The following is a 25,237-nucleotide window of genomic DNA, read 5'->3' on the forward strand; positions in this document are numbered from 1 at the left end:
GCTGAAGTTCAATTGTAGCCTCAAAGAAATTTAACTGATTTAGGAATATATCTAATCTATTCATTAAATTTACAATTCTACAGAATAGTTTGAAAAATGCAAAAATAATAGACTGTCAAAAAATGAGATTTTTTTTAGACAATAAACAGAAAAATGTATTTCTGGTTTGGCATTTGTACAAATAAAAAAATTGCATCAGCTCAAGAAATTCTATTAGATTTAAAATAGTGATGGAAAAGGATAGACTAGATCTAAAAGTTGAAGTTCTAAATTGGAGAAAGGCCAATTTAGGCAAGAACTTTCAAAAGCTGATTGGGGGCAGATGTTCGCAGGTAAAGGGACGGCTAGACAATGGGAAGCCTTCAGAAATGAGATAACGAGAATCCAAACAAAGTATATTCCTGTTAGGGTGAAAGGAAAGGCTAATAGGTATAGAAAATGTTGGATGACTGAAGAAATTGAGGGTTTGGTAAAGAAAAAGAAGGAAGATAGATCGAAGAGTACAAAGGCAACAGGAGTATACTTAAGAGGGAAACCAAGAGGGCAAAAAGGGGAAATGAAATAGCTTTGGCAAATAGAATTAAGGAAAATCCAAAGAGTTTTTACAAATACATTAAGGACAAAAGGGTAACTAGCGAGAGAATAGGGTCTCTCAAAGTTCAGCAAGGGGGCCACAGAAAATGAGGGAGATATTAAAGGAATATTTTGCATCAGTATTTACTGTGGAAAAGGGTATGGAAGATATAGAATTTGGGGAAATAGATGGTGACACCTTGAAAAAAGATATTTGTATCATCGACAGTCACAGGGGAGGTGCTGGAAACTGGAGGGTGGCTAATGTGGTGCCACTATTTAAGAAGGGTGGCATGGACAAACCAGGGAACTATAGACCAGTGAGCCTGACATCGGTGGTGGGTAAGTTGTTGGAGGGAATCCTGAGGGACAGGATGTACATGTATTTGGAAAGGCATAGTCGGGATAGTCAACATGGCTTTGTGCGTGGGAAATCATGTCTCACAACCTTGACTGAGTTTTTTGAAGAAGTAACAAAGAGGATTGATGAGGGCAGAGCGGTAGATGTGATCTGTATGGACTTCAGTAAGGCGTTCAACAAGGTTCCCCATGGGAGACCGATTAGCAAGGTTAGATCTCACGGAATACAGGGTGAACTAGCCATTTGGATACGGAACTGGGTCAAAGGTAGAAGATCTTTGGTGGTGGTGGAGGGTTGCTTTTCAGACTGGAGGCCTGTGACACAGGGATCGGTGCTGGGTCCTCTACTTTTTGTCATTTATATAAATGATTTGGATGAGAGCATAAGAAGTATAGTTAGTAAGTTTGCAGATGACACCAAAATTGGAAGTGTAGTGGACAGCAAAGAAGGTTACCTCAGAATACAACAGGATCTTGATCAGATGGGACAATAGGCTGAGAAGTGGCTGATGGAGTTTAATTCAGATAAATGCAAGGTGCTGCATTTTGGGAAAGCAAGTCTGAGCAGGACTTATACACTTAATGGTAAGATCCCAGGGAGTGTTGCTGAATAAAGAGACCTTGGAGTGCAGGTTCATAGCTCCTTGAAAATGGAGTCAAAGGTAGATAGGATAGTGAAGAAGGCATTTGGTATGCTTTCCTTTATTGGTCAGAATATTGAGTTGGGAGGTCATGTTGCGACTGTACAGGACATTGATTAGGCCACTTTTGGAATATTGCATGCAATTCTGGTCTCCTTCCTATCGGAAAGATGTTGTGAAACTTAAAAGGGTTCAGAAAAGATTACAAGGATGTTGCCAGCGTTGGAGGATTTGAGCAATGGGGAGAGGCTGAACAGGCTGGGACTATTTTCCCTGGAGCTTTGGAGGCTGAGGGGTGACCTTATAGAGGTTTACAAAATTATGAGGAGCATAGATGGGATAAATAGACAAAGTCTTTTCCCTGGGGTCGGGAACTTCAGAACTAGAGGGCATAGGTTTAGAGTGTGTGGGGAAAGATATAAAAGAGACATAAGGGGCAACGTTTTCACGCAGAGGGTGGCGCGTATATGGAATGAGCTGCCAGAGGAAGTGATGGAGGCTGGTACAGTTGCAACATTTAAATGGTATTTGGATGGGTATATGAATAGGAAGGGGTTAGAGGGATATGGGCTGGGTACTGGCAGGTGGGACTAGATTGATTGGGATATCTGGTCAGCATGGATGGATTGGACCGAAGGGTCTGTTTCCATGCTATACATCTCTATGCATCTATGACTCTAAAAAGTGATGGATTTATCTCTTCAGCTTAAGGTAAAGAGGCTAATGGACAGATTCACTCATCACAAATTCATGTACTGGCCACATTCCATGAAAACTCTTATACTAAGGTGCTGAAGAGGAAATGTCATCCATATTACCAAAATGTTAACAATATTGGAAGAGTATTCTTCTAAAAAAGTAATTTGCCTATGTTTATTATAAATTGGTGCTGGAACAATGTCTCTAATATTCACAGTGTGTTAAATTCAATGGTCTGGCTTTTTCAAGTAGTATGATGCAGATTTCCACTCCACTCATTCTCATTTACATAACAAAAAAAGAGCTCCATGTATCTGACAGAAGATTCTTATCAAAGCTCCTTCAGAAATACAGAACCGTACTTTCACTCTGACAGATACATCAAAATGCAGAAGAATCAAAGGAAGGCAAACAAGAACCCCTTTCTTTCACAGCATCAATTGCCTTATTCTATAGATTATAGGTCCAGCATCACAGTCACTTTTACAGCTTCTGTGAAAGTGTACTTACGAGGTATGTGTAAGGTTAATGTGCTAGGAAGAGGGGAAAATGTGCACAGGTTGGGGTGGCTGTTTAGTAGTTACTCAGAAGTTAGGCTTGTTTTTTAAAATATCAACTTTTTTCCTGAGTAACTATTTACTTAACAGCGGCATAATCCTTCGAATTAAATTAATACTTTTGGAGAATTCCAGAGAATTGACCAGTGGAATTTTCAATTTCAGGGTAACTCATTCTACCCTTCCCATGCACAACTCCCACCTATGCTTCAGAAACAATTGACTGGCCATTGGAAAATCCAAGCCAATAGGTCTGATATATTGAGGTATAATTTATTGAGATCCTTTGTTTGATAGTATGATGGAAATTCTGGCATATACTGTCCACACTTTTCTGGCTTTGTTCCTGCTAGACATAACATTATTGAGGTGGTGCCTAAGTTCTGAAACATGAAGCAGTGTTTCCTTTAAACTGACTGATCCTTTAATTTTTATCTATTATTTGTACAAACTGAAAATGAGAATTATTTTCTTTCAAAATAACATGACAGTTCACGAACAATTTATTCTTATATATTAATTTTCAAATTTCTCACCATAGTCCTGGTCAAATATATGCATTTATTGTGATTGCACTATTTTAAATAAATAATGAAAGATTAGGGTACACTCATATTTGTATGTCAATTCAAAAGTTTGGTTTAAAGGATTGGATTCTTTACAGTAAATTGCATCTTCTTTAGACAGAGTTTACAAACTGCATATTTGTGACTTACCAGGAGTGCCAAATTGAATGCAATTTTCTAAAGTTCTGACAAAGTCCGAGTCACTGAGCTTAATTACATGAAGACTGTTAGCCTTTTCCATATTTTTTACCCATTTATTTGCCTGACCTTGAGGATCTATCATTAGTGGCCATCTTCGAGCATTCCTGCAAGATGCAAACATTTTTTATAACATGAATGTTCTAATTTTTACAGTCAAATGTAAATTAAACCAGTATGAATACACCTCGACAGAAAACAGACTCGTAGTGTCACAATATATTGATTTTGAGTACTTAGCATATTTTAAAGTAGGGTAGATTTCAGTCTTCATTGTACTTTGTGAGGTAAAGTAAAAAGCCATTTTACTTTAAATAGCATAATTACCAAACCACAACTAAACATAAAGCAGCACAACAAAATGTAAAGAGTAATGTAAGTGCCAGGATTGAAATAACTAAAGGCAGATTAGACAATCACGATTAGATAATAATCATTATTTGAATGAAAGTATACTTGATATAGCACAGGTAAACTATACATTGGTTTCTGTATTCCCTCAATTTGAGCAATTGATGGATCTACTTGTCATGAAGTCCAGTTATTCAGCCATCTCTGCTATTTCCTTTCCTTTTCCCACAAATCAAAATTCTCTAAAGGCTTTCCCCGCGCTAATTTATCTAATTCCTGCTCCATTGAGCTTCTTCCCACCAAACTGCTTGTTGGCTGATATTGTTAATGGCTGTGATTCCTTGGGTGGTGTCCCCTCTTCTTTAAATATGCCATTATCCCCTCCCACTGTGACTGTGCAAACCACTACCTCGTCAACACCCCTTTCATCTCCTTCAGGATGATGTCAATTTACAAGCCAGGCCTAGATTTTCATGTTCAAGTTATTTAGAGAGAAATGAGAAAATTCCTAATTTGGTCTGCTTGCCTCAAGAAAACTCAGGAATAAGAGATCACATTCAGTGTTGGTTGCTTGAGATTCAGAGTTGATGAGCTTGAAACAGAGCTTTGCACAATGTGACATATCAGGGAGGGGAATGCTGCCTGGATGCTGTGTTTTCAGAAGGCAGTCACAACCCTAAGATTAACTACCTTAAATTCAGTCCTTGGTCAGGGACAGAAGGGTGTAATACCAGCGAGGGCAAAGGATCCAGGAGATAGTTCTTAAAGAGCCTCAGCCTATGAACTGGTCTAACAGGTTTGAGATTCTTGTTCCCAGTGTGGATGAGAGCAGGAGACTATGGGGAAGGTAAGCAAACTGGTCTTAGCACCATGGTACAGGATGCCCATTAAAAAGGGGTGGGGGGGGGGGTGAAGAAGAGAGAAATGTAGCTGAGGATAATATAGTCAGGAGAATAGACACTGTTCTCTGTGGCTAGGATCAAGAGTCCCAAAGGCTGTGTTGCCTGCCTGGCGCCTGAGTTCTGGATATCTCATCTGGGCTCAGCGGAACTGGGAGTGAGAGGGGAAAGATCCAGTGTCAAAGTCCACATAGGTAATAATGATATTAGTAGAAAGAGAAAAGAGGTGCTACTGAGGGAGGATGACTAGCTAGGGGCCAAATTAGAAAGCAGAATAAAAAGGTAATAATTCCTGGATTACTACCTGAGACAGAAGTAAACTGGCACAGGGTCAATAAGATTAATATGGTAAATGTATGGCTCAAAGATTGGTAACGGATAAAAAACGGCTTCAAATTCATGGAACGTTAGCACCAGGACAGAGGAAGGAAGGAGCTGTTCCAATGGAATGGGCTCCACCTCTGTAATGCTGGGACCAAGGTCCTGGTGAATCATACAACTAGGGCTGTGAGTAGGACTTTACACTAAATAGTGAAATGGTGGTGATGGGTGTCAGTTCCTGGAAATTATGGAAAATGTTTAAGGGGAGGACCAAAGGTTCAGCAGAGAGCCCTTAAGGCACACCAGATAAGGGGACAACTATGAGAAGGGGTGTGTCAATGCAGGATTGAGGCTGTTGTATATAAATACACACAACATACGAAACAAGGTAAACAAGGTAACAAGGTATCGCAGACTGAAATTGGCAGGGTATCCCAGAGATGTGGTTGTAAGTGGAACAGGGCTGGGAACTAAATATCCAAGGATACATGTCCTACTGAAACATCAGGCAGGGTACCTTGTCAATAAGAAATAAAATTAAACTGATAGCAAGAACAGGTAGAGTCAGGAGCTGCAGAGTTTATGTGGATAGGGTTGAAGTTCCACATAGGAAAAAAAGACACTGAGGGAGTACTGTACAGGCCTCCTAGAAGTAGTCAGGATGTCGGGCAGAAAATAAATCAGGAGATAGAAAAGGCATGTAAGAAAGGCACTATTAAAATAATCATGGTGCACTTCATGTGCAGGGTTCTGGGAAAATCAGGTTAGTAACGGATCAAGGCAAAGAATTCATGGGAATGTCGACAAGATGACTTTTTGGAGCAGCTTGTGGTAGAACTCACTCGGGAACAGGCAATTCTGGATTCGGCAATGTGTAATGAGATAGACTTGATAAGGGAGCTTAAGGTGAAGGAACCCCTAGGACACAGTGACCATAATATGATAACATTCACCCTACAGTTTGAGAGGCAGCAGCTGGAATCAGAAGAAATGGTATTACAATTGAGTAAAGATAACTACAAAGACTTAAGGGAAGAGCTTGTCAGAGTTGATTGGAAGGGGAGCTTAAAGGGAGCACAGTGAAGCAGCAATGGCAGGAGTTTCCCGAGGTAAGTCAGGGGACACAGCAGAAATTCATCCGCAGGGAAAAAAAACTAAGAGGAGGTTGAAGCAATCAAAGCTGACAAGGGAATTCAGGGACAGCATAAAACCAAAAGAAAAAGCATATAATGTGGTGACGATTAGTGGGAAATCAAAGAATTTAAAAACCAACAGAGAACAACCAAAAAAGCAATAAGTGGGGAAAAGGATGAAATGTGGGAGTAAGTTAGCTAGTGATATATATTTTAAAAATGTAAGAATCATAGAATCCCTACAGTGTGGAAACAGGCTACTTGGCCCATCGCATCCACACTGACTCTCCAAAAAGCATCCCACCCCAGACCTACACCCATACCTTATCACCCTGCATTTACCATGGCTAATCCACCTAACCTGCACATCTTTGGACTGTGTGCAGAAACTGAACCAAACCCATGCAGACATGGGGAGAATGTGCAAACTCCACGCAGACAGTCACCCGATGTGGGAATCCAATCTGGGTCCCTGGGACTGTGAGGCAGCAATGCTAACCACTGAGCCATCACGCCACTCAATCAGTGCTAACCACTGAGCCATCGTGCCACCCAAGAGATTATTTTTTAGGATATTCTCAAGACAAGAGCGGACCTGCGACCACAGAACATGAGGCTGGAGAAGTAGTAATGGAGAATAAAGAAATGGCACAGAAACTGAATAGGTACTTTGTATCAATTTTCACAGTGAAAGACATACCAGAACTTCAAAGATTAGGGACAGAATTGAGTGTCGTGGCCATCACTAAAGAAAAGATGCTAGGAAAGTTGAAAGGTCTGAAGGAGGATAAATCTCCCAGGCCAAAGGGACTACAACCAAAGTTCTGAAGGAAATAGCTGAGGAGACTATTAAAACACTGATAGTGATCATTCAGAAATCACTCAAGTCAGGGAGGGTCACTGAGTATTGGAAAATGGCTAATGATACACCGCTGTTTAAGAAGGGAGGGAAGCAGAAAAAAGGAAACTATAGACTGCTTAGTCTGACCTCGGACATTAGTAAGATTTTAGAGTCCATTATCAAGGATAAGATTGTAGATTACTTGAAGAGCACAGTATATCAGAGCCGGGTCAACACAGCTTTGTCATGCCTGTTAGAATCTGGCTGAATTCTTGAGGGGATAATAACTAAGTTACACAAATGAAGCTAGTGGATGTGATCTGTTTAGATTTCCACAAGGCTGCTAAGATAAGAAATCATGGTGTTAGGGGCAATCAACTGGCATGAACACAGGACATGGAACCACAATGCGTATTATAGGCTCTTTGGCCCTCAATGTTATGCTGATCTTTTATCCTACTCTAAGATCAAACTAACTTACATACCCTTCAATTTACTATCATTCCTGTGCCTATCCAAGAGTCATTTAAATGTCCCTAATGTATCTGACTCTACTACCACTGCTGGCAATGCATTCTAAGCACCCACCACTCTCTATGTAAAGAATCTATCTCTAGCATCTCCCCTAAACCTTCCTCCAATCACCTTAAAATTATGCCCCCTTTTAATAGCCATTTCCACCCTGGGAAAAAGTCTCTGTCAATCCACTCTATCTATGCTTGTCATCACCCTTGTACACCTCTATCAAGTCACCTCTCATCCCTCTTCGCTCCAATGAGAAATATCCTAGCTCCTTCAACCTTTCTTCATAAGGCAAGCCCTCCAGTTGAGGCAACATCCTGGTAAATCTCCTCTGTACCCTCTTTAATGCTTCCATATCCTCCCTATAATGAGGTGACCAAAACTGAACACAATATTCCAAGTGTGGTCTGACCAGGGCATTATAGACCTGCAGCATAACCTCATGGCTCGTAAACTCAATCCCCTGCTAATGAAAGCCAACACACCATATGTCTTCTTAATAACCTTATCAACTTAGGTGGCAATTTTGCGGGATCTATGGAGATGGACCCCAGGTTCCTCCACACCTCCAAGAATCCTGCCTTTAACCCTGAAATCTGTATTCAAATTCAACCTTCCAAAGTGAATCATTTCACACTTTTCCAGTTTGAACTCCATCTGCCACTTCTCAGCCTAGCTCTGCATCATGTTAATGTCCCATTACAACCTACAACAGCCCCCCACACTATCCACAACTCCACCAACCCTTGTGTCATTGGCAAACTTACTAACCCACCCTTCCACTTCTTCATCCAAATCATTTATAAAAATCACAAAGAGCAAACATCCCAGAACCCATCCCTGTTGAACAACACTGGTCACCGAGCTCCAGGCTGATTACTTTCCATCTACTATCACCCTCTGTCTTCTATGGGTCAGTTAACTCTGTATCTAGACAGCCAAATTTCCCAGTATCCCAAGCCTCCTTACTTTCTGAATGAGTCTACCATGGGGAACCTTATCAAATGCCTTGCTAAAATCCATATACACTACATCCACTGCTCTACCTTCATCGATGTGTTTTGTCACATCCTCAAAGAATTCAATAAGACATGGATAAAGGATTGGCAGAAGGCAGAGAGAGGGAACAAAGAGGTCTTTTTCACAATAGCAACTAATGACTAGTGGAATTCTGCAGGGGTCCTTTTTGGACCACAACTATTCATGTTATACATTAATAATCTGGATAAAGGAACTGAGGGCATTGTTGCTACGTTTTCAGATGAGACCAAAATAGTTTGAGGGGCAGTGGTAGTGTTGAGGAAGCAGGAAAGTTGTAGAAGAACTTGGACAGAGTAAGGGAGTGGGCAAAGAAGCGACAGATGTAATACAATGTGGAAAAGCATGAGGTTACGCATTTTGGTAGGGAAGAGGGATTTAAACTATTTTCTAAATGGTGAAAGGGCTTTGGAAATCTGAAGCAGAAGCATCTTGGGAGTCCTAGTTCAGGATTCTCTTAAGGATAACATGCAAGTTCAGTTGGCAGTTAGGAAGGCAAATGCAATGTTAGCATTCATTTCAAGTGGCCTATAACACAAGAACAGAGATTTACTGCTGAGACTGTACAAGGCTCTGGTCAGACAGCATTTGGAATATCATGAGTAGTTTTGGGTCCGTTTTCTAAGGAAGGATGTGCTGGCCTTGGAGGGGATTCTCTTCTGGAAGAAAAGTGATCCCCTGAGACAAAGGGCTTGTCATATGACGAGTAGTTGAAGACTCTGGGTCTGTACTCAACAGAGTTTAGAAAGATGGGGCGAATCTGATTGAAACTTACAGGATACTGAGACACCTGGTTAAGTATATGTGGAGATGTTTCCATTAGGGAAGACTAGGACCCAAGGACAAAACTTCTGAACGAAGGGTTGACACTTTAGAACTTAGATTTGGAGGAATTTCTTCAGCCAGAGAGTGATAAAACTTTGGAATTCATTGCCAAAGAGGATGTGGAGGTCAAGTCATTGAGCATATTTAAGACAGAGATAGATAGGTTCTTGATTTTTAAGGAGATCAAGGTTTTTGGGGAGAAGATAGGAGAATGGGCATGAGAAACATACTAGCCATGATCAAATGGCCAAGTAGACCCGATGGGCACAATGGCCTAATTCTGCACATATATCTTACGGTATTAAAACAATGGGATTTTCATTCTGGGGTGCAAGTGCAGTCTGGCCAGCTGACCCAGAAAGAACTTTAGAGCCAGACTTGAGCTTCCAGATGCTTAAGTCTAAGTTGGAATAACAATTGTAATAACGTCTTACCCTCACCCATTCAGCCTACACATTCCATCCATATTTCCTCAATCCTCATGCACCAAGGTATGCCCTCCTCAAAAGAGCCCTATTACTCCTTATGTCAAGGTATACCCGCAAACAAACCCCATTGCCCCTTAAACCACCATGCTCATTCATGGAAAATGCTCAGGCTTGGACTGATAAATGACAAGTAACATTCTTGGCATTCTAAAGTGACATGACATTTTCCATATCCAATAGAACAGAATCTTACCATCTTCCCTCAATGTTCAATAGAATTACCATCAATGAATTAACCAATCAATCTTCCACTATCAATATTCTGGGGAAATATCATAGACAATAAACTGAACTGCACAACTATCACATAAGCACTATGGCTACAAGAACAGGTCAAAGGTTAGGAATTCTGAAGTGAGTAATCCACCTTCTTATTCCCAGTGCCCATCCAACATCATGATGTCAAAAGTCAGGTCCCTAATGGAATATTCTCCAAGTACCTGGAGCAGTTCCAACAAAACTCAAGAGGCGTTAAACCTTCTAGGACAAAGCAGCACACTCAATTAGCACCTCACCCACTTTCTCAGCATTTGTTCTCTTCACCACTGACAAACAGCGACAGAAGTTTGCATGATCTACAAGATGCATGCAGCAACTTATACAGGTCCAAACCCACAACCTCTGTCACCTCGAGGGACATGGCAAAGAATACACAGGAACACTATTTGCATGTTGTCTTCCAAGCACATGCCATCCTGACATGGAACTTTATTAATGTTCCTTCACTGTTACTTAGTCAAACTCCATTCCTAAGATGCTTACAGTGCATTTACACTTTAAGGACAGCAGGAGTTCAAGATGACAACTCACTACCATCTCCCCAAGACCAATTAAGAGCAATAAATGATGACCTGGTCAGCCATCGCAACATGCTATGAATGAATAAGAAAAATTTACATAAAGAAGCAAATAATTTCAGTGACAGTACTGAGTTTAAAAAAATGTTAACAATTGAAAACTTTCTATTATAGTTTTTAAAAAATCACTTTCTACTACAGGTCATGTACATCAAAACCTTAAGTGTAATTATCCCAAGATCTAAATGGTAAATGTAAAAATGTCAATTTTCTAGATCTTTTAAAGCTTCAGTAACTGAAACTGCAAGCTCTTAACTTAATTAACATTGTGAATTAGACAGCAGAAATCAGAGGCAGAGCTGTCAATTAAGGAAGACCCATGACAGTACTGGGTGACTAGTCATTCAACCAAAGATATAAAATGAGATTTGATCATAAATAGAGGCAGTCCCCTCTCTTTTTTTAAATTCATTCATGAAGCGTAGGTGAAGTGGTCTGGGCCAGCATTTACTGACCATTTCTTGCTGTCCCCAAGGAGGAAGGAAGCCTTCTATGTGACAAAGACACAAGTACATGGATCACGTTTGAACTCAAAAACAGGCTTGTGAGCTCACCACACTGTGTGAACAGAGCCCTAGCTGTAGCAAACTGCACCAAAGCAGCCTCAACCTCTAAAATACCAGAAACAGTAGGTTGGTGTACAGGTGTGTTGGGAACATCAAGCTAATTTGTTTAAAGCAGATCATACTGTGCAAAATTAAGCTGTAGTCCTCATGTTTCTTGATGTTGCTTTGGGTAATGCTATTTCTAAATTCAATAAGTAATTATCCATCAAAATGACTAATCACACATCTCCATTTGTTTTATTTATTTGCCATGAACAATCTGTTTGATACTTACGATATGATGATACCATTGTCAATGGAAAAACTATCAGTAGGTAATCCAGCAATATTCCAAGATCGAATTTTTACAGCGTCGCCCAAAGTAACTGTCAGAGAGAAATCGTCAGAGCATGGGATGCGCATCTCCTTGCACTGCTCCACCCATTTTCCTGTTTGGTACTACAATATGTGAGAAATAATGATTAAGACTAAACATCATCCACAGGAAAGTGGCAAGCACAAAGCATGCTGTGTGTGCAATGAATAAAGAACATTTGGATATTTAAAAAATAGTTGCTTTGCTGCAGTGATAAGGTGACCATATCATTGTAATAATGCAGAAAGCATTAAACAGGGAGAGTGAAAAAAAAATTAGTTATCGGAAACCATATAATCAGCAGGAGAGACACTGTTCTCTGCAGCCATGACTTGAAGATTTGTAGATAATGTGCCTGTATAATGCTAGACTTAAGATCTGACGGCAAGACTATTGAAACCATTTCCGGTTCCCAAACATGCTCATGGGGTAGATGGTGCTGGAATTGGTTACTTGATTGAATTTTCACTGAGGCACCGCATAATTGGCAAGGAGACAAGTTCTCAATCTAGTTAGGGATGTGGGTTGAGACTCAAAGTTAGATGGCCAATCAGAGATCTTCCACCTTGAGAGAAACTGTAGGTTATAATGGAAGGAAAGAGTCATAATGTTTACTTTTGAGTTATCCACTCTCCAACTATTTTTCATTTTTATTTCAAATAATGATTATTGAAACCAGGTCAATCCATGTAGGGGTTGAATAAATATAACATTGGTCATCAGAAAATGTTGAAATCTCTTAGGAAGGAAGTCTTAACAATATCTGAATGTCTGCAGTATTGACAAGAAGATGAATTAATTGATGGTACAAATAGAAATGAATGAGTATGATATGATAGGATGTGGAGATGCCGGTGTTGGACTGGGGTGGACAAGGTTAAAAATCATATAACAATAGGTTATTTCAGAGCTACCTGATAAAGGGGTAGCGCTCCGAAAGCTTGTATTTCCAAATAAATCTGTTGGACTATAACCTGGTGTTGTGTGATTTTTAACTATGATATGATCACCATTGCAGAGACATCAATGCTAGGATCTGAACATTCAATGGCATTGGACATTTCAGAAAGGAGGAAAGGAAAAAATGGTAAGGTAGCTCTGTTAAAGATATGAAGATGAGTTAATAAGGTATTTTTTGTCCAGTTTCTTAGAATATGCTCGAGAACTAGTATGAGAACTACTTTGGATCTGATAATGTGTAATGAGTCAGGGTTAATTAAGATTCATAGCAAAGGCCCTCTGACATGATCCAACCAAACTAAATGTGAAATTCTAAGACGGGAACACCAAAGTTACTTAAAACTTACAGGTTCCCAGGATATGAAGGCCTGTATTCTATGATCTTAAGATAATTTGCTGTAGAAATAGCAGATGCATTGCCTGTAACTTTCCAAAATTCCCTAGATTCGGGAAAGGTCACAAACTAATAGAAACCATAAATACAACACTACTAATCAAGAAGGATGGGGTCAGAAAGCAGAAAACAATTAGGAATAAATTATTAAAGACAGCATGATATTTAGAAAAGTATGGGACAAACGAGTAGATCAGCATGGTGTTGTGAAAAAAAATTGCAATTAATAATTTATTAGGATAGTTCAAGGAAGTAGCAACCAGTTTGATACAAGGGGACCACAGATGCTGTGTGCTTATATCTGTAAAGAGCCATTTGCTATTGCCTCAAGGATAAACGCTGTCTTGGTTATATCAACTCCACGGAAAAACATGTTATGTTACATTAGAAAAACACATTTTAGAAAGTACATAGAAAGTTTGATGAAAAAAATTCATTTATTCCATTTTCTTGAACTTTATTTTTAATTTACCTGTCTATAGGTTGATGTGAAGGCTCCAAGATATGCCACTATTCCAGAAGAAATCAGGATGTCACCTGTTAGGTTAGTATATTGAATGCCTAAATTTATGGCAGTTTCATTCCAACGAGTCTTCTCACCACCAAGTCCACCAATGAGTTGTTCTGCTCGATCCAGCTTTTTACTGCACAAATCAACCTAGAAGATAAGCAACTTCCACTGTCACAGTCAAAGAAAATGTTGTGAACTTGTTTTATTTTCTGATTTGTTAAAAAGGCAATGTTTTCTAATATATTCAATTTAATGGGGTGATCAGAATGAGTCAAAAATAATCTTAAATTGTGACAAAGTTTGCTTTATTATCATCATATATAGATGGGCTATATGGGGAATATTGGGAATATTTTAGAAGTAATGGCAGACTGATTATCAATCTAGTGAACCACATCATGACTGCTCTCCATAACCAACAATTCGTGAAGTGAGAATTGAACCTGAAACTTCTGGCTTAGAGTTAAAAGATATTACCTACTGAGCCACAAGACCTCCTAAAAGAAGATTTAAACCACAAGAATCAATTTTGACCATTTCGTGCAATGGTGTCAATAAAAATTACTGAGCACGTGAAGAAAAACAAAGATTGCTAGTGAAACAATTATTGATACAGAAGTAAATAAAGTTGGTAAGGAAGAGATTTAAGTTAACCTACAGCTAAGGTAGACATTTAAATCTACAAAATGCAATTTTACAATAGATGTCCAGATTTTCATGAAGTCATGGAGAACCAACACCTCACCAAAAATGGCATCAGACCGCAGATCCAGGAATTTTACCTCTATTTCTGAGATACCCTATTTTTGCCCATAGGTAAAAGGGGGAATGATGGGTTTCATACATAAGAAACCAAATATTGACAGTCATGATTTGGAGATGCTGGTGTTGGGCTGGAGTGTACAAAGTTAAAAATCACACAACACCAGGTTATAGTCCAACAGGTTTAATTGGAAGCACACTAGCTTTCGGAGCGATGCTCCTTCATTAGATGATAGTCTATCACCTGATGTTGTGTGATTTTTAAATATTGACAGGGCATTTGAATAAGTACCATTTAGGCTGGAGAGTTCTGTTTATAATGATGTGTGAATGATGAATTTTAACAGTAGACTTAATTGCACATAACCGGTAGATGAGGTCTATGGAACTGTAAAGCTATCAAGTTACTTAGATCTCCTGCTCTTTAAATGTTTTTAAAATTACAACCACCTGTGACTCCAAGTTGAAATAATGAATTTCATCGGGTCTTTCTTAACATAAATCTAAGGGGATATCATTGCAAAATAATTATTACTTAACTGCAGAAAAATAAAGGAGAGAGGTGTAGGGAAGGAACTCAAGAATTTATGTTCTTTGTAATTGAAGGCATGGCCACTAATGTTAGAGCAACTAGGATTGGGAATGTTTAAATTGTGAGAATTAGTTGAATACTGGAATAAAGGTAATTACAAAATTATGAAGGGATTTGATAACAAGATGAGAATTTTAAAACAACAATGTTATCTGACCAGGAACGAAGCTAAGGGAGCCCAAGAATGATAGAAGTTTGGGACTTAGTACACCCAAGGACACAGAGAGAAGAGTTTTGGACAGCATCAACATCTAGGATAGAATGTGGGAAACCACTCAGGTCACATAGGAACAATCAACTCTAGAGATAACAAAGCTGTTCAGGTTGTAAGTTTGCTCGCTGAGCTGGAAGTTTGTTTTCAGACATTTTGTCACCATGCTGGGTAACATCATCAGTAAGCCTCCGATGCAGCGCTGGTGTATTGTCTCACTTTCTATTTATGTGCCTTGGAATTCCCATGCATGTCTCTGCTTTACCTGTTCTAGGATGGATGTGTTGTCCCAGTCGAAGTGGCGTCCTTCTTCATCTGTACGTAAGGATACTAGTGGGTGTTGGGATGATTGCTTCAGTAATTAAGTATCTAGTCTTTGTGTGCTGCTTTCCTGTAGACGCTAGTCTGCAGTTCTCCATTAACTGTCCATTCCAGGAACAGTCTTTTGTTGTTCTCCTCCTCTTTTGTGAAATTTATGCCAGTAAGGATGTTGTTGATGATATTGTAGGTTTCTCTAATTTGTTCCATTTTGTGATGACAAAGGTGTCATCCGTGCAGTGGATACAAAATCTGGGTTGGATCGTGGGGAGGGCTGTTTGCTTGAGTCTCTGCATTACTGCTTCAGCTAAGAAGCCTGATATTGGTGATGCTATGGGTGTTCCGTTGACTTATTTGTAGGTTTTGTCATTGAAGGTGAAGTGGGTAGTGAAGCACAGGCCTACTAGCTTGTGATGTTGTCCTTGCTGATGAAGTTGGAGTTGTCTGGTATTTGAGTCCTTGGTTTGTCTAGTAGTGAGGTCAGTGTTTCTTTGCCTACGCTGATGTTAATTGGTGCGAATAGGATTGTTACATCAAATGAGACCATTATTTTATCCTCTTCTATTTTGGTGTCTTTGATGATGGTCAGGAATTCTTGGGTGGAGTCAATAGAGTGGCATGTCGTCTACTAGGTATTTCAGTTTTTAATGGAGTTCTTTTGCTAGTCTGTATGTCGGTGTGCCAGGGAGTGAGACAATGGGTTTGAGGCGTCCCCTGGTTTGTGTACCTTAGGTAATTTATAGAAGCGAGGTGTGTTGGATCCACCAGATTTCATTTTTTTAGAGACCTGTCTTGTTAATTTCACCTGATTTATGAAACTTCGTCAATGCAGCTGTGATGCAGTTTTTGAGCTGTGGAGTCGGGTCTATCGCCACCTGTTGATAAGTGTCGGTATCTGCTAGCAGTGAGTTAATCTTTTCAATGTACTGTGTCTTGTTTAGGATGACGGTCATGCGCCCTTTGTTTGCAGGTAGGATTACAATGTTTCTGTCTTTTCTGAGTCCTTCTAGATCTTTCCTTTCCTGTGTGTTGAGGGTGTTCCCTTCCTTATTCTTGCTTTGTGTTGGTGCAACTGTGTGTCTGATGGTCTGCTGGGTTTCTTCTGAGTTCTTTGTCTTTCAGAGTTAATTCTAATGCTGCTAAGAAGTTCTTTGTCTGCGTCTCTGTAGCTGTAGTTCATCCCTCTTATTTTTCCACGTTTTTTTAGTGGTTGTTGGATAGGTTCTTAATTCAAGCTTCTGAGTTGTCTGTGCTGTTCTTTTGTGTGAGGTTGTCCAGTTTTTCTTGTAGGGATAGTTTTTCCTTTTTCTTGGTCTGTTGGTATTTGATGCTGATGGCTCATTCTAGTGTGTTTGTCCAATTCATAGTCTGTTGCATTGGTATGCAAAGTGTTTTGGTGCTAAGGTTTCCAAAATTGCATCAGGACATTATTTAAATGGTTCACAACACACCGCCGCACCAAGGAATTACGAGCAGCAGAAGAAAAATACTTATACAGAGTATTCAAGAACAACAGGTACCTGATAAACACAATCTGCTGATTCTTCAACAATAAACCCAAACAAGTAGGCACAACACGCCCAGAAACTCTGGCTACATTACCATACATCAATGACATCTTGGAAATGACTACCAGACTACTCCGATCCCTTGGCATCATGGTAGCTCACAAACTTACAAGCATAGTGAAACAGTTACTGATGAACCTGAAACAAATGTTATTTACAAATTACACTGCAAGGACTGTAACAAACATTACATCGGACAGACAGGCAGAAAACTAGTCACCAGCATACAAGAACACCAACTAGCCACCAAAAAACATGACCCACTATCACTAGCATCCTTACATACAGACCAAGAAGGACATCACTTTGACTGGGACAACACATTCATCCCAGAATGGGCTAAACAGAGACATGCATGGGAATTCCTAGAGGTCTGGCATTCAAACTGAAACTCCATCAATAAACACATCGATTTTGCCCTCATTTACTAACCTCTGAGAAAAAGGGCCGTATCACCCACCTTAACAGACCAAGACATATAAATAGAAAGTGGGACAGAACACCAGCTCTTCACTGGAGGCTCACTGATGATGTTACCTAGCTTGGTGATGAAACATCTGAAAATGAACCTTCCAGCTCAGTGAGCAAACTTACAACCTGAACCTCAACCTGAGCTATAAATCTTCCAAAAAAATCACGTAACAAAGCTGCAAATGAAGGTTTCAGCAGCCATTAGACAGGAACAGCAATGGAAATAAACAGTTAGAGTGATGGTAAGGATGTTCAAAGCTTATCGCTCAGTTAAATACATCATCAAGGTTACAAATAATCTAGTTTATTCTCAGATCCTCCTGCCAAGAAGCGGAGCGGAGTTGGCAGTTAAGAAATGGGAGACTGAAGCAGGAGCTGAAACAACTGAAAAACTTTATCCCAAAATTGAACTGGAGGAAGTTTCTGCTCATCCAATACTTGATATTGGATAAGCAGCCTGATAATTGAGCAGTGGAGTAAATGAGAAAGGTTTTGGTGAGGTAGAGTGGCTATCAGAATTGAAGATGAAAAAGTCTAATAGTACTTTTGGATGATGTTGTCAAGGACTGAAATGTGGATGATAAATACCAGATACCCACGATATACCCTTAGAGTACACAAGAGGTAACAGCGCAGGAATGAGAGGAAAATTATTGCAAATGATACACTTGCTATGATTAGATAAGTAAGAACAGAACTAAGTGAAAGCAGTTCCACCCAGTTGAACAACCATGTACATACATTGGCGGAAGATAGTTTTGCCAATCTTGTCAAATATTACAGACTTGTCAAGAGGTCAAGGAGGGATAGCTTATCTTTATCAAAGTCACAAAGGATGTCATTTGTGACCCTGATGAGAGCCATTTTCCTATCATGACTTGAAGGGGAAACCTGATTGGATGAATTCAACTCTGGAATTCCAAAAAGATGCGCTTGAGTTTCAGGCAAAAATCTTTTCAGAACTGAGGAGAGGAAAGAGAGGTTGAATTTGAAGTGGTGGTTTCCAAAAGTGAAAAAGTTAAAGCTTTTTTTTAAGGGAGGGGTTATAAAGATGTATTTAAAAGAAGAATGGAGCAAAGAGGGACAAAACCTGAAGACAATATCACAGGAGGGAAAACCAAGTAGTCCTCAGTTCAGTACTAGCAAAGGGACCCAGATATAACTCTATCTGGGATCACCATATGTCAAGTCTGAGTCTTATCATTAATCAGCAAGTTATCCATGACGCTAAGATGTCTTCTTTGCTCGAAATCTTCCCTTTTAATTGGATGACATAGAACATACTCTGACTATCACAGATTTCATAACATTACGCATTTGTTTTTGTGCCTTTTGAATTACCACTTTAATGTGTTTTCTTGCTGGTAGACTATTAGGAGTCAGTGATGCATAGGTCACCTCAAAATTTATATCTTCTTGTTCAGACTTTGCTGTAGGAATATGTGACAATGTGTGTCTTGCAGTCTGACTTTCCCCTGAATATATTCTTTTTCAACAGCTTTATTCAACTGAGAGAGATCTACATCAATTACATTTGATTTCAGTACCAAATCAGAACAATTGTAGGTTTTGTTTCAGTCAGATAATTCCTTTATGTAATATCAATTCAATTTCTTGTTACACCATCTGCAAAAATGGTGAGGAATTTTACTCAGAGTGCACAAGCATAACTAATTTGATATCTGGTCATAAAAGAAAAATTATAAACTGTTTCTGCCATTATCTTGGCTTTCCAATATCTCTGTAGATGGGTTGTGTACCTGTAGAAGTTCTTCTACTTTAAAGTGAATAATCCTGGTTCTGGATTACAAGCAAAGGGAGGAAATTTTTCACTCCTGGTTTGGCATGAGCAATGGCAAAAAAAAGGGAAAAGAAAGGGAAAATGAACAATAACTGAATTTCAACCTTAAGAAAAACTTTTCCACTCAAGCCTTAAATTGTGACTTCAAAATCTTGCCATTTTGACATGACTATTTTCATTTCCATGTATTTGCATCCCATTAAAGCCTCAACTCACTTTTTTCAATGTTACATCCGGTTCTCCTCTCCTTCTCCAAGAAACCAAACAGTGCAATATTCTGACAACTCAAACTAGATTCCTGGCTGCTGCAGCTAGTGTAAGTCAATATTAAACTGCTTCATCATAACAACATCCCTGCATACTCCATGGTAATCCTTCCTCCTTGGCTCTTCATTCATTCAGGTCAGCATGAGCAAATAACCACTTTTACCAGATCATCACACGTGCTTACTATGCTCATAAATCACTTCAACTCTTTATGTTGAAGTTCAATGACACCTATAACTCACGTGCTTCTGTTAGGTTGCTTTGCTCACAGGCTTCTCATGTACCTGCACAGGATGAATCTCATGGCTGTTAGCATTCATTCAGTTTGCACTAGCTTTTAGGCTATCAGTCTCTGTATACTTCATATTGCCTCTTTGCGCACGCTTGCTGACTTCAGCAGTTTATTTGATTGATTATTAGATTAGATTCTCTACAGTGTGGAAACAGATCCTTCAGCCCACCAAGTTCACACCGACCCTCCGAAGAGTAACCCACCCAGACCCATTTCCCTCTAACTAATGCACCTAACAGTATGGGCAATTTAGCATGGTCAATTCACCTAACCTGCACATCTTTGGACTGTGGGAGGAAACCAGAGGACACCCAGCAGACAGGGGGAGTGCATGCAAACTCCACACAGACAGTCACCCGAGGCTAGAATTGAACCTGGGGTCCTGGTGCTGTGATACAGCAGTGCTAACCACTGAGCCACCATGCCGCCCCACATGTACCGAGATAGAGTGAAAAGTATTGTTTGAATGGTATCCAGGCAAATCATATCTTACATACGTACATCAGAGTAATAGAACAGAATGCAGAACATAGTATCACAGATACAGAGAAGGTTCAGAGAAAGATCAAATCTAGTGTGTGAGAGGTCTGTTTTTTAGTCCAACAAAGCTATTCTTGAATCTGTTGGCAAATGTTTTCAAATTTTTATATCTTCTGCCTGCTGAAAAAGGGTGGAAGAGAGTATAATCAGGGCGGAAAGAGTCTTTGATTACGTTGGCTGCTTTCCCAAGGCAGTAGGAAGTGTAGACAGAACCAATGGAAGGAAGGCTGGTTTTCATATAGATTGGGCTTGTGTTCGCAAACTGTAATTGGCTTATGGGCTCCAGTTTCTATATAACACAACTAAGCTGTAAGCTAAGGGCTAGGGGATAAAGTAGGGAAATGCAGATTTAAATTTGATAGGGCATGCTAGGCTTTGGGGAGGGTAGGGTCAACTACATTGGCAGGCTGAATCTACAAATCACTCTGTGAAGTATTACCTGTGTTGTATTCTACCCTCATCCGAAGCACAAATGCACAATGGAAATTAAAAGTGGCTGCCATAGTACGTGAAGTAAGAAGAGTAAATTTTTTTTTGTTTGAGGCAGCAGGATCTTTTTGAGAGACATATGAGAGACTGGTCAAAGAGAAATATACAGTCGTCTACACAGTACAAGTAAAGACATCTGTATTGAAAGATTTGTGGCAATGATCAACTTTGTCAATTGAAAATTATAGCTATAAGTAATCTTGGCCATGTCATTGAATGTTACAAATGAATTGCTGTAATGGCTGAGAAGCAGAACTAAGGTCAGTAATGTAAATTTTCACTTATGTTCCACAATTTACAATGACATGGTCTTGGAGTAACCTATCTCAATATGAACTATAAAATGTCCACATTACTATCTTGTGCGCAAATTTGCCTTCATGCATAATGTGATGGTTTGAAACTGTGGGGAAAAGATAGTCATTCTTTCTAAGACACTTAAAATCTCTGACTGCATGTGTGCCTTATGACTTGTGCAATATATCTCTGAATCAGCTCTAATGTATGATAGGACATCCTATTGTTCTCCTTGTCGAAGGACTCCGTGTCCCAGTGTTTGGAATGACAATGGTTAAATGTCATTTGTACATGCTGTGACTACTGACTGATAAAATGATTGAAAAACTGTTTTCTTTCCTGATTGAAATCATCAACAACGGATCCAGATGCAGAGCCTGTTGTCAGCTCTGTGTCTGCTTGTCTGCTGTACTATTAGATTTCATAAAATTTCCAAGTGAGAATAGTATGTGACTTGGCAGGGAACTTGCAAGTGGTAAAATTCCCATGCATTGGCTGCTTTTGTCCTTCTGTCCAGAAGGTGCTATCAAAGAAGCCTTGGTGATTTATTCTCATGATTTATTCTCTTGAGTTTCTCCCTCTTTTCCATTAATTGAGCAAAAGCAGAGGTGTTAGTTGCAACTTCTTTAGTGAAGACTGATGCAAAACACATGCTTAATTCATCTGTCATGTCTTTATTTTCTATCTTACTTCCACAAATTCACTTTGTGTTATCTGCAAACTTAGAAACAATGTCCTCAGTTCCTCCACACAGATTGTTAATGTACTACGTGAATAGTTATGCCCCAACACATCCACCTACAGAACTTTACTAGTCACCGGCTGCTATCCTGAAAAAGATCTCTTTATCTCTACTCTCTGCCTTCAGCCAGTCAGCCAATGCTCTATCTATGCCAGTACTTGCCCCTAACATCATGGGTTCTTATCTTATTCAGTGTGGCACCTTGTTGAAGGTCTTTTGGAAATCCAAACAGATCCACTCTTTTGTATAACTTGCTCATTAACTTCTCAAAGAATTCTAACAGATGGTTCAAACATGACAAAGCCAAGCTGACTCAGTTCTATTTTACCATGCACTTCCAAGTACCCTGCAACCTCATCCATAATAATGAACTCTAAAATCTTACCAACAATCTAGATCAGGTTAATAGGCCTATAATTTCCCATCTCCGTCCTACCTCTAGTGATTCCTGAAAGATCACCACCAAAGCATCCACAATCCCCTCAGCTATCTCCTTCAGAATGCTGTGGCATAGTCCATCTGGCCCAGGATATTTATCCACCTTCAGACCTTTCAGTTTTCCCATATCCTGCCCCTTCATGATGGCCACAATGCTCATCTGGTATGCTACTGGTGTCTTCCACTGTGATGACTGATGCTAAGATTGGCTCAGAACGTAGCTCAAGAAACTATCCCAATAATATTCTAAAATCTCTCAACCTTTGCCCATCTGATCTTTCCAGTCTATATATAGATTATAATATCCCATGATTTTTGTCATACCTCTCTGAAAGGAAATCATTTCTAAAATTTTATATTCAATCCTACTGAGTAGTTTTTATTAGGGGGCCTGTACATTAATCCCATGAGTAACTTTGGGGGTTTATCATTTCTCATCTCTAACCAACAGTTACTGTATGCTAGTATGCTGAACTTAGATCATCTCTCTTTATTGTCACCCAGTTACCTTTGTTAGCTTTATATCCTTCCTAGATGTCAGGTTCCTTTCAAATATTCAAGATCCAACTATGTCATGCTGCAGTCCTGTCTCCTTAATGACTTTCAAATCATATTTATTCATTTTTATTTGTATCATTAGTTTATTTCATGCATCTTGAGTTCCTCCCTCCTTTCCATTAACTGAGTAAAAGCCACATGCCTTCAGATTGTTATGAGGCACTTCGTATTTAATACTATTTGAGGACTCATGTCTACAAAACCATGAAAGTTCATTTGAACACTGAGGAGTTACCTGGACTATATTTAATTTTCTGAAAAAGGTCACTGAAAGGACATATTGAGCATTTTGTTTGAAAGTCATTTCTTAAAACTCATATGGCTAAAGTTAATTGCTTGGACTTGTTTATGAGAAGTCACATGCCTTGATTTAACTGTCAGGAGTTAGTTTTGATTTGGATCTTGTTTGGAGTTTAGTTAGGATATAGCCTCCTGACTGAATATACCGAATGTTTCCTCTGTCATTCTGAGTAATGATTTTTGAAAGTGCAATGTGAAAACTGAAACACCAATCTGGCTGTTCTCTTGAAAAGCTCCTAAAAGAGTTATTTTTGATGTTTCCTGATCAAGCTGCAACTGCAATCATTCCAGTGACAACTACCTATGTTCAGTGATGCCTGTCTAAATGTCAGCTGAAAGCCACCTTGAATATTTATGTCTTATCCGTTTCACCCTTCAAACACTAAAAAAAAGTATTGGGCAAAGTTTACCCTCTGCCGTGAGTTATTTAGCAGGGTAGATATTTATACTTTCAGACGGAAAATTGGGTAAATCAGCTGTACATCTTTGCTGAATAAGTCTTGTTTCCATAACATGATCAATACTTTTCTTGTGTATGAAAAAACACCTGGTGCTGGATCATTTAACTCTTAAAAAAGGGTACTTAATGAGCTATATTGGTAACTGGATAAAACATTTCAATACATGCTGTAACTAACGGTGTAGTTAGACTAGAGAGAGTGAGAGAGACCAGTGCACTCCTCCCATCTTAGTCATAACACGATGCAGAGTCTTTGTGTCATTTTATTATTTTTGTGACTTCTAGCTTTATCTGTTGGTTTACTCTCTATTGTTTCTGGTCATGGTCTGTTTGTCATTCCCAAATTTGATCCTTTGCCCCAACTATTTAGTTTAAAATCTTCACAGCTTCCCTAGTTACATCATCCTCAGCAAGATTCAAGTGCAGACCATCCCACAGGTACAGCTTTCAATTCCTTAGTACTAGTGTCAGTGCCGCAATAACCTGAACACATTTCTACTGTATCATTCTTTGGCCCACACATTCATTTTTCTAATTTTACTTGCCCTATATCAATTTATATGTGATGCCAGTAATAATCCAGACATTATGGTCTGTGAGGTTCTACTTTTCAGTTTGGTACCTAGCTCCTCATTCTGACTATGAAGAACTTCTTTCCTTGTCCTGCCAATGTCAGTGGTACCTGCATGGACCACTATGACTAGATCCTCTGTCTCTCACCGTAAATTACTCTGCAGCCCTGATCAGATGGCCTGAACCTTGATCCCAGGCAGGCAACTTAATGCCAGCTGTTTTCTGCAGGAAATAGAGTCAATGACCACGCCCCCCCCATACTTCCCCCAACATATTACATGCCTTTTTGTTGCTCCCTCCCCCATCTGAATGGTCTCCATTGCCAGTGTCAGTTAACTCATCCACCCTGCAGCTCTTACTGTCATCCAACAAGCTAAAAGAATTTCAAATATGTTGAATAATTGCAAAGGCACCTTTGCCCGCTGAGTACCCAAGTCTCACTCGCAGTCACACCCTGACCAGTCTCCAAATCAAAGGATTCTATCCTAAAGAATGTGACCACCTCCTGGGATAAAGTATCCAATAACTTTCCTCTACACTGATGTGTCACAATGTATAATGTTCGGTTCCAGCTTATAAACTCTGAACTAAAACTGTTCAAACTGCAAACACTTATTGCAGATATGGCTTGCCCTGGATCACAGTGGCATCCAGAAACCTCCATAAGCTGCAGCTATAACACATCAATTATTAAGGAAAGCATGATATTGATGTGTTATAGCTATAGCTTATGGAGGTTCCTGGATGCCACTGTGATCCAGGGCAAGCCCTATCTGCAATAATTAATAATATATCATCAGTTACCTCGTGACTGGTCAAAGTAGATCAGAAAAGACTGTTTTCAGTAATTGAATAATCCAGTAAGAAAGACCATAAATAGGACTAAATAAAAGGGATTAAGGA

The 25,237-nt window shown here is 39.5% G+C and overlaps 1 protein-coding gene across 1 annotated transcript in view; it reads right to left on the reverse strand.

The window, feature by feature from the left end:
* Positions 1–25,237, reverse strand: part of dnah7 (dynein, axonemal, heavy chain 7) — a 343,519-nt gene that overhangs the window by 138,135 nt on the left and 180,147 nt on the right. Inside the window, exons 41-43 of the mRNA XM_060828125.1 lie at positions 13,617–13,802; positions 11,710–11,873; positions 3,547–3,701 (exon numbers count right to left, since the gene is read on the reverse strand). Of these exons, the coding sequence (XP_060684108.1) occupies positions 3,547–3,701; positions 11,710–11,873; positions 13,617–13,802 (505 nt within the window). The remainder of the gene's footprint in view (positions 1–3,546; positions 3,702–11,709; positions 11,874–13,616; positions 13,803–25,237) is intronic.

This window comes from Hemiscyllium ocellatum, chromosome 7, assembly GCF_020745735.1.
Source record: "Hemiscyllium ocellatum isolate sHemOce1 chromosome 7, sHemOce1.pat.X.cur, whole genome shotgun sequence".
Lineage (NCBI taxonomy): Eukaryota > Metazoa > Chordata > Chondrichthyes > Orectolobiformes > Hemiscylliidae > Hemiscyllium > Hemiscyllium ocellatum.